Genomic DNA, 11,470 nt, shown 5'->3' with positions numbered 1-11,470 from the left:
CACTTGATGCTACAATCATGGTATCAAAAAACTGCCCAATCATTGGTGAACACGTTGTTATTATTTTCGTGACGCAATATGTTACCATAGCAACAGTATGATCTTCTAAAAACACCCTTGATTACATACATATACAGCTCTAGGGGCTTATAATTCAAAAACGGCACGGTGAAACTTTTTTATACTATCAACATTTAATAAGCATGATGAGTAATTAAGGGTGTTTTTAGAAGGTCATACCGTTGCTATGGTAGCCTATTGAGGCACGAAAATGATAACAACGTGTTCACCAATGATTGGGCAGTTTTTTGATACCATGATTGTAGCATCTAGTGATAAAGAGTGGTTATAACGACCTATCAAAATCTAAGTGTTAGAACCTGTTTTGAGCTACCTTAAATGGATCAATCGTCTGTGTGTATAAAAGATGAACATCGGATGAATCTCTTGTTCGGACGGTTAATTAAATATTGGAATTTTATGGATCGGTAAAAGCGCACTGTAGTTATGTGAAAGGAATGCCATTTTCTATTGAAAGTATGTGACAGGGCTACCATTTCTGTCGAAATATAAATGGGTATGGGTTTTGACCTCGGGGCGGGGCTTCCCTATAGATAACTTTTTTTAGTAGTCCCCCTCCGACATTTCGATGTCTAAAAAAGCTGGCTTATCAGAAACCCAATTTGAATTACACAAATTATACAAACCCTTCCTCAAAAGAAGTAGAAAAATATGTTTCCCTCTATCATTGTGATCGAAAACTGGACTATCACCTCTACCTCCTTCGTTTTATCTCTTCTTGCGATTGAGTTTACTGTGGTGCGTCTATCTTCATCTGCTAAGACTCTGCCGCGTCTGAAGAAACGAATGGTATCGTCATTTAAGAAAGGGATATTTAGAGGGCTGATTTCCCCAAAGAAAGGTTGTCTTCACCGAGATATTTTTCTCCAGGCCTCTTCTCTGGTCCATTAGAAAAAGACAGTTTCCTAGGAAACGTCAGATATGGTAAATGATTGAATAACGTGGTGGAGAGCCACAAGGTGGTCACGACATCTCGAAACAGCATCGTATATTTCTCGCAAAATGAGATACGTGCTGATTGGAATAGCTCTTGGTAAGTTTAGAAACTTCTCTTTTATCCAAAGCTATCGAGATTCTGGGACAGCTATCATCTTGGGTATCTACGTGGTTCGTTATTTGCGAAGTCGATTTAAGCTAGATGACTTTGCTCGGTCTATTCGCACGCGCACGTAAGCTCAGTAATTGCAAGTTGTGAGGTTTTCAACCTCTTTTCGCTGTTAATTGAATGGCAGTTCAGTTATTGTCGATGTGTAAGTTTTCTAAATACAGCATGAGTATTTGCTCTTAACTGAATTCGCTAAACACGCCATGTAATTCATATTATGATGCTTTTGAGCAGTATTGATTAAATATTCATCTTTGTGGAATCCGAGCGTCATATAATATTCATAGAAATATTGTTATGATTAAGTGAGGCCTAGTTCACACTTGCGACATAACGTAACGACAAAAACGACATAACGCTATATAAATAGTAGCTTGTGTCGCATTGTGAACATCGACATACAAGCATAAGGAAAAGATCAGGTTTTCTCCTTATCATGCTGTTATGTTGCTATTATGTTGTTATGTTCATGTCGTTACGTCGCCAGCGTGAACTACGCCGCCTTAGCGTAAATAAGAAAGTCCTTTAGTTGACCCACTTTTCACTCACGTATTTCCCATGTCGTCTTCTTCAGGATTGCTAAATCCATCAGCTATAGGTCAAGAAAGTAAACTTTGCAAACCCATTCATCACCAAGACGCACGAGATGACATTCTGGCCTTCTTTGGAGTGCGAGACGCTCTTGACATCACTTGGTTGCACGCAGTTAATTCACCGGAGAAATTGGAACAGGGCTTGTTAGGAGACATTATGATGCTAGAGGCAGATGTCTTGATGCGGAACAACATTGTGAATGGAACTCCTGTAATGGCACATCCCCCAGACGTGGACAGCAACTTAACATTACACGGCTTCTTGACACAAACAACGAATTCGACAAAAGGAATCAAGTTGGACTTCAAGACCATCGAGGTGGTGGAACCTTCCCTGAAGATGGTTCAGAACATCACGTTCGGGCAAGAGGTCAAAACCCCGATTTGGCTCAATGCAGACATCTTGCCCGGTCCCTGCTACGATAAGGTGTGCGTTCCGGTCGACCACGCTAGATTCTTGTCTCTCTGCAAAAGGTACTTCCCTAATGGAACTCTTTCAATTAGTTGGACAACTGGGAAAAATATGACAGCCCCAGAAAACTTCTACAACTGGTCTCAAGTGCTTCCTATGGGGCAACTTGTCTCTCAGATCGCTCAGCCTATCACCTTTCCTGTCCGTGCTAATCTTGTTCAAAGGTCTTGGGAACAGTTTCACTGGTTGCTCGACCTATCAGAGACATTCACCATAACCATCTGGTCTTCCACTACGGATAATCCAGATGTCCGAGACCTGGTTGCACTACGGTATAATGTTTCTGACAAGAGGAGAATCTACTATGACCTTCCACCGGATCAGGAGAAAGCGTTTAAAGACGCGCTGGCAGCAAGTTCTGACAGAAGCAAAGGTGATAGTGAAAGTTTCCCCTGGAAAGCCACCGCTAACAAGGATTGCAAAGATGTGCTAACTGGTCATAACAGTGTGATGTTTTCGGGAGATGGTGGTCAAGTTGTATCTGAAAAAGTCCTGTACAAGGTGTCAGCTCGTGAATTTTCACAAATTGTTGGCCAAGTTTCCTTCATCAAGACTGGTGGAGAAGACGGCAAAAGAAGTGTCAGCATCACATTGCATGTGAAAGACGCAACAGGCACGGCAATAGATTCAAATCCTCTTGTCACACTGGTGCTTCATAGCAGCGGCGACGTCCAGTTCTCTTTAACCAATGGGGATGTCAAGCAGGGATCCATTCAGAGCGAAACCGGTGTCTTCAAATTCGTGATCGTAGAGAGTTCGTCCGACGGCAGGCAGAGGTCTTTCAGTTGTGACATTACTGCGCAAGACAACGAGGAAGATAAAGTTTCCGTTTCCTTGACAACAGAGAGCGAGCCAGTAGGAGGGTACGCCCTAATCAGGGTAGGGGCACAGTCAGATGCGATTCTAGTGCAGGATGTTAGCACTGCGCTTGCAATGCCAGAGACTGCAGGAGGGAACCCTGGACGTGGTCAGTGCTGGTTTCAAATATTGTAGTTATTTTGTCAGCGTTATTTTGCATGTTGTTGCAGATGTGAACTAACGTGTTTTGCGTAGTTAATCTGCGCTTTCTCTAAATATTCTGAGATCTTTTTGTTAGCTTTTAGGAGTTGACCAGGCGGAGTCTCAGCCACTTACTAGTGTGGTAGATGTTGCCACCGAGACCAACATTGAATTATTAAACATTGGACAACGGGACACAATGCAGCTAATAAGATGATAATGCCGCGTTTAGATACGAAAGAAACAGTCCAGGTTTCCAGCGAGGTACTAGCTTTTTTCATAATTATTCCTCTAAGGCTCGGAGCCAAGTTAACCAAAATGTTAAAGTATGAAAATAGGCCTATTGTACCAGAAGATATTCGTCAGAGTTTCTACTCTGAAATTTTACACATTCGGCAGTTCGAGGTTGTGTTGTTGTTGTTGTTGTTGTTGTTGTTGTTGTTTAAGCGTGTTTCAGGTGTGGGTTTAAGTAAGAGCAACGTTTGTAGGTTTCTTTGATTCGTGCAGATCCAACTTGAGAACTTGCTCTTCTCAAGCGCCTGCCAGCTGCGGAAATTCCTTCGTGACAGTGTTGCAAATTTGAAACTGAACCGAATACACTTTCAAATTGTCTTCACCTCGGAAAGTTTACAGAGAAGCCAAAAACTAATAAAATTTTAGTAATGTGACCGTTGAACCGAAATTTTCGGAAAGAGCTTATTATACAATTCCTTGCGTAGTGTTCAGGCCGTTGAACAGAAGTGAGGCTAGATTTGACTTTGTTATTATACAAACCTCGATACTCAGTATCGTGCTAACTAGTTTTTGATCTCATAACATACTAACTAAGGTGAACCAAAATCTGGCCCTCATGCCAAGGTTTTTACATTTTACAGAACTGTAAAATAGCCTATTCCGCGAAAAAAAATTAAATTGAGGGCGTCCAATGTTTGTGATCGGAAAAGAGGAAAGACAAACTGGTAACCTACGTTAGATAACGGCCTAAAACAGAAGTAAAGAACGTGCTATAAGTGTAGATGCGATGCGATTAAAGTATTCAGTGTTCGTCATTCGATGGAGCGGTATGTAATCTACCTTACATACATACCTTGACATTGTTAAGTGGCTGACAGTAGGATCGCTTAAATAATGTTATTATAAATCAGCCTTTACAAGGCATGGTTGTTGCATTTCTGGCTTCTGACTGTTTCAATAATCGGATGCTTTCAGTCTTGAGACAAAAGAATTAACGAGCACAAATGGTTAACTCTGATCAAGTCCAATTAAATATACTTCATCGGTGTCGGCGATGAACTCTGATTTCTTTTGCATAAAGAGTAGTTTATTGGTGCTAACCCCTCCCTTCTTCCACCCCACACTTTTTCTCTTTTTTAAATGTGAAGTGTTCTGTTTGTAACTTAATGGTTAAAAATAAGATTTCCTTACCTCTTTAAGCATTTCTGGAGTCCGTCTTTACTGCTAAATAATTCCTAATCAATTTCTTCGTGTTCAAGGCAAGCTGATCGATGCCTTACTCCACTCCAGATTTGAGATTTGAGAAGGGCAATAAAATTCAATTCTTTCTGCCACTTTCTTTGACAATATCATACTTGCATTTTAACAGAAATACAACATTTCAGAGGAAATTATGCTTCGTACAGGTACAACGAAAGTACAGAATACAGAAGCCGCGTGGAGTCCGGAGCTTGGGCAGTGCCTCAAACATTTCCAGCCGTGAGAGGTCTGGGTCAAACGATGCTTTGCATTCAACCAAAATCTCAAATGGTAAACTCAACAAGGAGCTATTTCTCAGAAAGAATAGTGTTTCGTTTCCGGAAAGATATTCATTCAAAGTCTGAGAAAGGCTGGGGTTTTGATATCTTGTGCATGAGAATTCCCGGGGTGAGGGGTATATGTGCTTTTAATGCGCCGCCTTGCACCGCACTGATCTGCCCATTTGCTAGAGCCTGAGCTTTTTCGTCCAGGTGAGGTTTAGTACAGATCCTATTGTAAAACAGAAAGGGCTAATTAATTTAAGTTGACTACACATGTATCAGTTATTACAGTCAACGCGCTTCGAAATGTATTTACTTGTGATACTTCACTCTGACTCTACCCTAAGGGAGGAGGGATGCTCCCTTATATCTACTATATAGGTATGGCCAGCGTCAGAGGGACATGTTTTTTTAAGACATTTTAGTCAGTAGAGTATCGATCTTGGTCATTTTGGTCTCAAACTTGGTATGGTTTTTGCAAGCAAGCTAGTCTTGAATTAGGTATGTTTTTTAGGAGAAGCTACTTTTTTCATCATTATCGGTAAGACCAGCAACTAAAGCCATTCACAATACCTTTAACATCATTCTGAACTAGAGAACTACGGCAGGTCTGAAACAGGGTATTAATTTAAGGCTCAGGCCATAAATAGGTTAGAAAAATCACAGACTTTGGTCTTAAATAGGGTAAGTGCTTTGGGAAGCGGGCCGCACAGCCCCACCAAATTTTCAGAAATTCAAAGTATTGTGTGTGAGGCTAAATAAAGCTAAGAGGCAAAAGCATTTGACGCATAATATTTCCATTTCTGTGCCAGGCAGTCTTGGTTCGAATGGATGCGGCACCTTACGTTTCGTTGTTAGTGACGCAGTATATTTAACAAATGGTAAACGCCATAGCGTGTACTATTGAGTTATGGATGCACGCGGGAGGTTGCTAAGCACGAAAGAAGCGTAAGAGTCGCACGAGGCGATAGTCGAGTGCGACTCTAGCTTCTTGAGTGCTTAGCAAACCACCCAAGTGCATCCATAACTCAATAGTGCACGCTATGGCGTTTACCATTTGTTTTATAACATAACATTGAGACATTGGAACAACAGAAGTCCTTTTATTGAGCTACATCACAAAAAATGTTCGTGTAGTCTTACATGACAAGAGAAAACAAGCGCGCGAAAATTCATTCATGACAACCGACTGCATACCAGTAACTCGATAAAGTTTCATCTTCACACAACTGTGAAGACAGTTTCGCATTTCTGGCAAAAGAACGTCGGCCATTACTTTGGAAACAATGTCTGTCAAAAGATTTGCTTTGTAAACATTAGCATACACGTCAGCAGCGTACACCCATGGGAAAATAGTAGACGCTAAATTAACCAATCAGAGCGCGCGCTTTGCTTTAGTTATGTTATAATTTCTTTTCAAAAAGGACGCCTCATGTGTGACGACAGTTGTGCAATTATTCCTCCACTTTGGCTTGAATACTGAGTTATGAAGCTAAAATACAAATGCTATCGGTTTTTTCATGGAGACCAGCTCTTGAAATGCCGCGGTATGTCGAAATACAAATTTTCTTATTTTTAAAAGCGCGCTCTTTGAAGTAAAGCTACTGGAATTGTGGCGGAAATTCGAGAAATTCAACTAAATCTGGAAAATGTAGACACCTACGATATCAAGAAAACCTCATAAAAAAGCCATATTATACCAACGTTAATTAAACTACAATATGATGAATTAGTTACGTTCCACAATATATCGTATCTGTTGTATCGTCCAAACGCACCAAGTGCGTGTTCTTTTCTCGTAAACAGCCACAGAAAAGGGGCGGGATTGTTATTCCTGACAAGTGTTCTGTTTGACCAAAATTATGTCGCCGTAGTTGTCATCTTAATCACATTTAAATCAAGCACGTAAACAGATATCTTCGTTTCTCTAGAACACATCGTTTCAGTAAGACTTAGGAACATTTAAGTCGCCAATTATTGCTACCTGCATGACATTTTAATTTCGTTTTCTTTCCGTGACACGACATAAAATTTAGTTTCGAGAAGTTATTTTTGCTGAACATGTTTACCTTGTGAATTGCAAGCGTTCACCCTGATAACATTCATACTCACTATGTCAATAAATCACTCTGAAACGAAAAACAGTACCATTTCTTTGTTGAACTAAACAAAACAAAAGGGACAAATGGTATGGAAATTTTCCGGGAAAAGTTCCAGAAAACCCGGAAATTGATGAATTTCCGTAAAGCGAATCATTCAACCGAAAATTCCGAAATTTCCAGAGTGCAGATGGAACTGAAATTTCTAGGAAACCTTTTTTCGAAAATTTGGGTATACCTCAGGAGGTTGCCCTCTTTTAAGTGCAAACAAGACAAGTGCGATTTCATCCTGGTCACTGTGCCTAGTTGAGATTTTCACTCCATTACGAAAACTTGCCCCAATATCATGAAAACAATGAAACATCCCTTGCGGGGTAGTGCATGCATAGTTTTTACCATTTAATAGACTAAGGAGGCTCTTTTATCGCTGCCTCTATGTTTACAAGTGCGGTAATGGAATAACTTCCCACAGTATCCTGAGAACTGCTAAGAAACAACAGTGTACATAATTACAGTACACGCAACAAAGACGATCTTAAACTTCCATCTGTAAAACGAAATTGGGGATAGGAAAGAACTTGTTACCATGTCTTCAAAGATTGGAAAAATTTAGATAGTGATTTAAGAAACTCGTGTACCATATCTGATTTTAAATGTAAATTTCTGGAATCATTCTCAGTTATGTAATTTCTTTTTCTTTCTGCATTATTTTAGTTCTAGAACATATTTTATTCCTTTATTTATGTGATTACTGATATATTTAGAACATGAACTCTCTGTATATCACAGGTAGGTGAGTGAGCTTCCTGTAACAAATATTATTATTATTATTATTATTTAACATTTAATATTTAATATTTATTATTATTATTATTATTATTTCAAAACTAACAAGAACTTTATTAAAATCTCCTCAGAACACCTATTTACAAATCTTCACAAATTCCACTATCATAGACTAAAATTTTGATGAAAATAAAATATCATGAGATCCTAAAATACTAATTAACAAACTCATGCTATCATCGACTTTCTAAAATTGGTGGACACATGCCCGGTTGGCGTTTAAACAACAGAATTTCATTATTATCATAATATGATAACAATAATAATAAGAGAAAAAACACTATTCATGTACTAAAGATTTATATGATAACAAAGTATGAAACTGTAAAATGTGCTATTTAGGCTGGGTCGCATCGTTGAGCCACGTGTATTTTTAGGTTATTAATCACACTTGTACGGAAAAAAGTCTTTTATAGAAACTGATCTGATAGAGTTTGCATGTGTTAAGATCTACCAAATTTGTCAAATACTTTATACATTAAATTATAGATGGAGAAGGTGAAGTTTTTTCTGCATTCTGGCAAGATTCAAAAATGGCGGATGATTTCACTCTGTTCACTCTACGAAACTCGAGATCTGGGCAGAAAAAGCCGTACAGATCTGAGATCGCAGTAAGAAGATTCCGTTTAAGGCTAGTCCTACCCACAAAAGAAGCGAGTTCTGACTTGGTTCTATAGAAGTGTAAATTCTGTGCGTGAAACTTATATTTCCTTCTCTCTCACTCCGTTCGTACGAAGGAAAATCATTTTCCTTCTCCAGAACGCTGAAGCATAACACAAATACACAAGACTGTAAGGCAGGCAGAGTGAGAGCACCTGCCCGACGATGCTTTAATTCATTTCACACTAAGCTAGGCAAATAAGTACAAACAATGTGAGGAGGGGAAAACTGGCTACATCTTTACGACTGAAAAAGCCTAAGTAGGAAAATATTTAGTTAGTTGTAACCTACTTTCCAGAGAATCTTTAACATACATATTCTTAGCTTTCTCTGATTTCCATCGCCCGTGAAGCATTAATAACCTACCAGAAGCACCTGATTTCATAAGATTGTCTGCTATAAAGGTAGCACCGCCTGATCTAAGGCATGAGTACTATAGGGGATGGAGTTAATCCCTATAGCTGAAAGCGATTCTTTAATTAGCTCTCTACACCTAGTATAACTTAGTCTCCTAGGGCCTAGAGTATACAAATTGCCCTTCTTGACAAATTTAAGGGTTCTAAAAATGTGAGCAGATGAACTTAGATCAATACTTGCTGCTGAAAAATAACGGGCTAATAATGAATGAGGACATGCAAGACCACCACTTTTAGAAATAAACACAATATTGCCTTGCTTATATTGATCAGTTTTGCTATGCTTAACATTAATCTCTAGATGATCATCAAAAACTACAATATCCGAAGCCTGTATATCCAAAAGCTCATTAACCCTGAAGAGGCCATAAAAGCCTAAAACAAAAATTAATGCTGTACGTAAACCACTAAGATTACAGCCTTCATAAGCAAACTTAATACAAATTCGACGTATCATATCAGGAGTAATAGGCTCCTTTTTTCTGACTGGTCTGCTAAATATACGTTTACTAGCCTCCAGAATGTTGCGAGATAGTGCAGAATCAACTGGATTACCTTGTATCCCGTATGGAATGAGATCATGGACCCATTTTAACGCACAAAACGTCGACAAAACAACAGCATATGATTTTTTGGTTTCGTGATGATTAGACAGGTATTCAGATATAAGTAAACTATCATAAGGCAAAACCAATCTTAGGCCTCTGGACTTCATATAAAGACAGAAAAGCCTGCATTGAGCGACATACTTTTTAACAGAAGAATTAGCCTTAGACGATAAAACTTGCTTCAGCATTAAACGCCTTTTGGCAACACAGGTCCGTCCCCAAGAAGTGGCTTCAGTCAAATCCTTAATGATATCTTCGAAACATCCGACCGCATCATCATGTTCAAATAGTTGACTGTCGCTCGTCTGGTCTGTGGGATTGCTCTCCGGATGTACTGCCTGAGCCAAGTCTGGTTGTGTTTCTGTAATTCCCGAATCCAGGACCGTCGCTGAGCCTCCCGCAACTTGAACTCCAATGACCTCTCTTTCCGCATCTGAAGCAGATGTCTGCTGGAGAAGGCATTCTACGGCCTGAAAAACGAAAAAACAAAGAACGCACAGCAGAAAGCCTTCACTAAAGAAAAAATAAAAACGTGGAAAAAATAAACAAAACAAACAAGAAAACTACAAGGAGCGTCGAGTAGTGTCGCACTTGATGAATATATCAACCTATTCACTCCTTATATATATTCCAACTGGAGTCTCGAGAGACTCCACGTGCTAACACAAGATTTGTTAGCATAAATCACATGCGTGCTCACGCTGAACTTCCGAAGGAAAATACATTTTCCTTCTTCAGAACGCTGAAGCATAACACAAATACACAAGACTGTAAGGCAGGCAGAGTGAGAGCACCTGCCTGCCACGTTGAAAAAACAAAGAAAGGGCAAGGAGCATACCTCGAAAAAGAGACCGGTCGTCAGCAGCACGAGAAGTATGAGCGCTGAGGGGAGTCTTATTCTTCTCGGATTTCTTAAAAGCATTTTGCTTCTTCTTCTTCAAAGCCCTGTCCTGCGCCTTCCTGATCCTCTTCTCGTCGTCCGAATCACTAGCTAACTCCTCCGCCTCGTATTCCTTCACCGCAAGCCAACCTGCTTCGCTCTTGTCTGCCAGTTTTATGATCTTCTGACGATGTCGCAAACTTTTTCTTAAGTCCTCAACCTTTTCAGCAGCTTTGTCGACGTCGCGCAAGCCAAGAAAATTAGCGGCTTCGTCTACCGTCGCCTGAAGTTCGGAGTTAAACAGGAACTGGTCTTTGTTGCCTTGGAACTTAAGCTTGCCGGCCTCAGACGCTCTTTGCAATTTTCCAGTTTCACTTGACGATTGCGAGCTTAATCCCGACGAGAGATTTTCAATCTTGTGGTCAAGGTACGTGTTAAAACGTTCGAAAACGTCCTCTGTAGCAGACTCTTTAGGGTTCTTCGAAATTTCGGGACTCGAGGGCATCTCAAACACGATGAAACAAACAAGAAAACTACAAGCACCGTCGAGTAGTGTCGCACTTGATGAATATATCGACCTATTCACTCCTTATATATATTCCAACTGGAGTCTCGAGAGACTCCACGTGCTAACACAAGATGTGTTAGCATAAATCACATGCGTGCTCACGCTGAACTTCCGAAGGAAAATACATATTCAGATCGTTAACACGAGCGCCACAAAACGAGCTTGAGTACCCAGACCTCCTCGGCCAAAGCTACTACATTAGCCGCTGTTCCGAAAATGAACCCTGTTCCGAGAATGAAAATTTTAGGAAATTACTGAGCAAATTGAGATAGGCTTTCACTTCGTGCAAATCATGCTAACCAGAAAAAAATATATTTGTTTCATTACGGCGTAGAAACAAAGTCCGTTGATTGATCGATTTAATAAACCTTTGATCAACTTAATAAACC

At 39.9% G+C, this 11,470-nt stretch overlaps 2 protein-coding genes across 2 annotated transcripts; one reads left to right on the top strand and one right to left on the bottom strand.

The window, feature by feature from the left end:
* LOC145467360 (protein FAM151A-like) lies at positions 1-3,244 on the top strand. The gene is made up of 2 exons (XM_081450910.1): positions 1-1,114; positions 1,761-3,244. The coding sequence occupies exons 1-2, from the start codon at positions 1,084-1,086 to the stop codon at positions 3,242-3,244; spliced, it is 1,515 nt and encodes a 504-aa protein (XP_081307036.1). The 5' UTR covers positions 1-1,083.
* Positions 3,245-8,279: 5,035 nt separating this feature from the next.
* LOC145467491 (uncharacterized) lies at positions 8,280-11,470 on the bottom strand. Its single transcript, XM_081451046.1, has 2 exons — positions 10,428-11,470; positions 8,280-8,764 (listed from the first exon to the last, which is right to left on the bottom strand). Exons 1-2 carry the CDS (start codon positions 11,016-11,018, stop codon positions 8,651-8,653), a joined length of 705 nt encoding a protein of 234 aa, XP_081307172.1. The 5' UTR covers positions 11,019-11,470; the 3' UTR covers positions 8,280-8,650.

This window comes from Orbicella franksi, chromosome 14, assembly GCF_964199315.1.
Source record: "Orbicella franksi chromosome 14, jaOrbFran1.1, whole genome shotgun sequence".
Lineage (NCBI taxonomy): Eukaryota > Metazoa > Cnidaria > Anthozoa > Scleractinia > Merulinidae > Orbicella > Orbicella franksi.
The sequence above is the reverse complement of the archived record's forward strand: the minus strand, read 5'-3'. Positions and strand labels throughout refer to the sequence as shown.

What these genes read in the sequence shown, in the direction of transcription:
- LOC145467360 (XM_081450910.1), top strand. Translation starts at nt 1,084, where the DNA reads ATGAGATACGTGCTGATTGGAATAGCTCTTG. An exon ending in GCTGATTGGAATAGCTCTTG is followed by an intron (nt 1,115 to 1,760) that starts GTAAGTTTAGAA and finishes CGTCTTCTTCAG; the next exon opens with GATTGCTAAATCCATCAGCT.
- LOC145467491 (XM_081451046.1), bottom strand. Translation starts at nt 11,018, where the DNA reads ATGCCCTCGAGTCCCGAAATTTCGAAGAACCCTAAAGAGTCTGCTACA. An exon ending in TTTTTCAACGTGGCAGGCAG is followed by an intron (nt 8,765 to 10,427) that starts GTGCTCTCACTC and finishes ATCGTCGGGCAG; the next exon opens with GTGCTCTCACTCTGCCTGCC.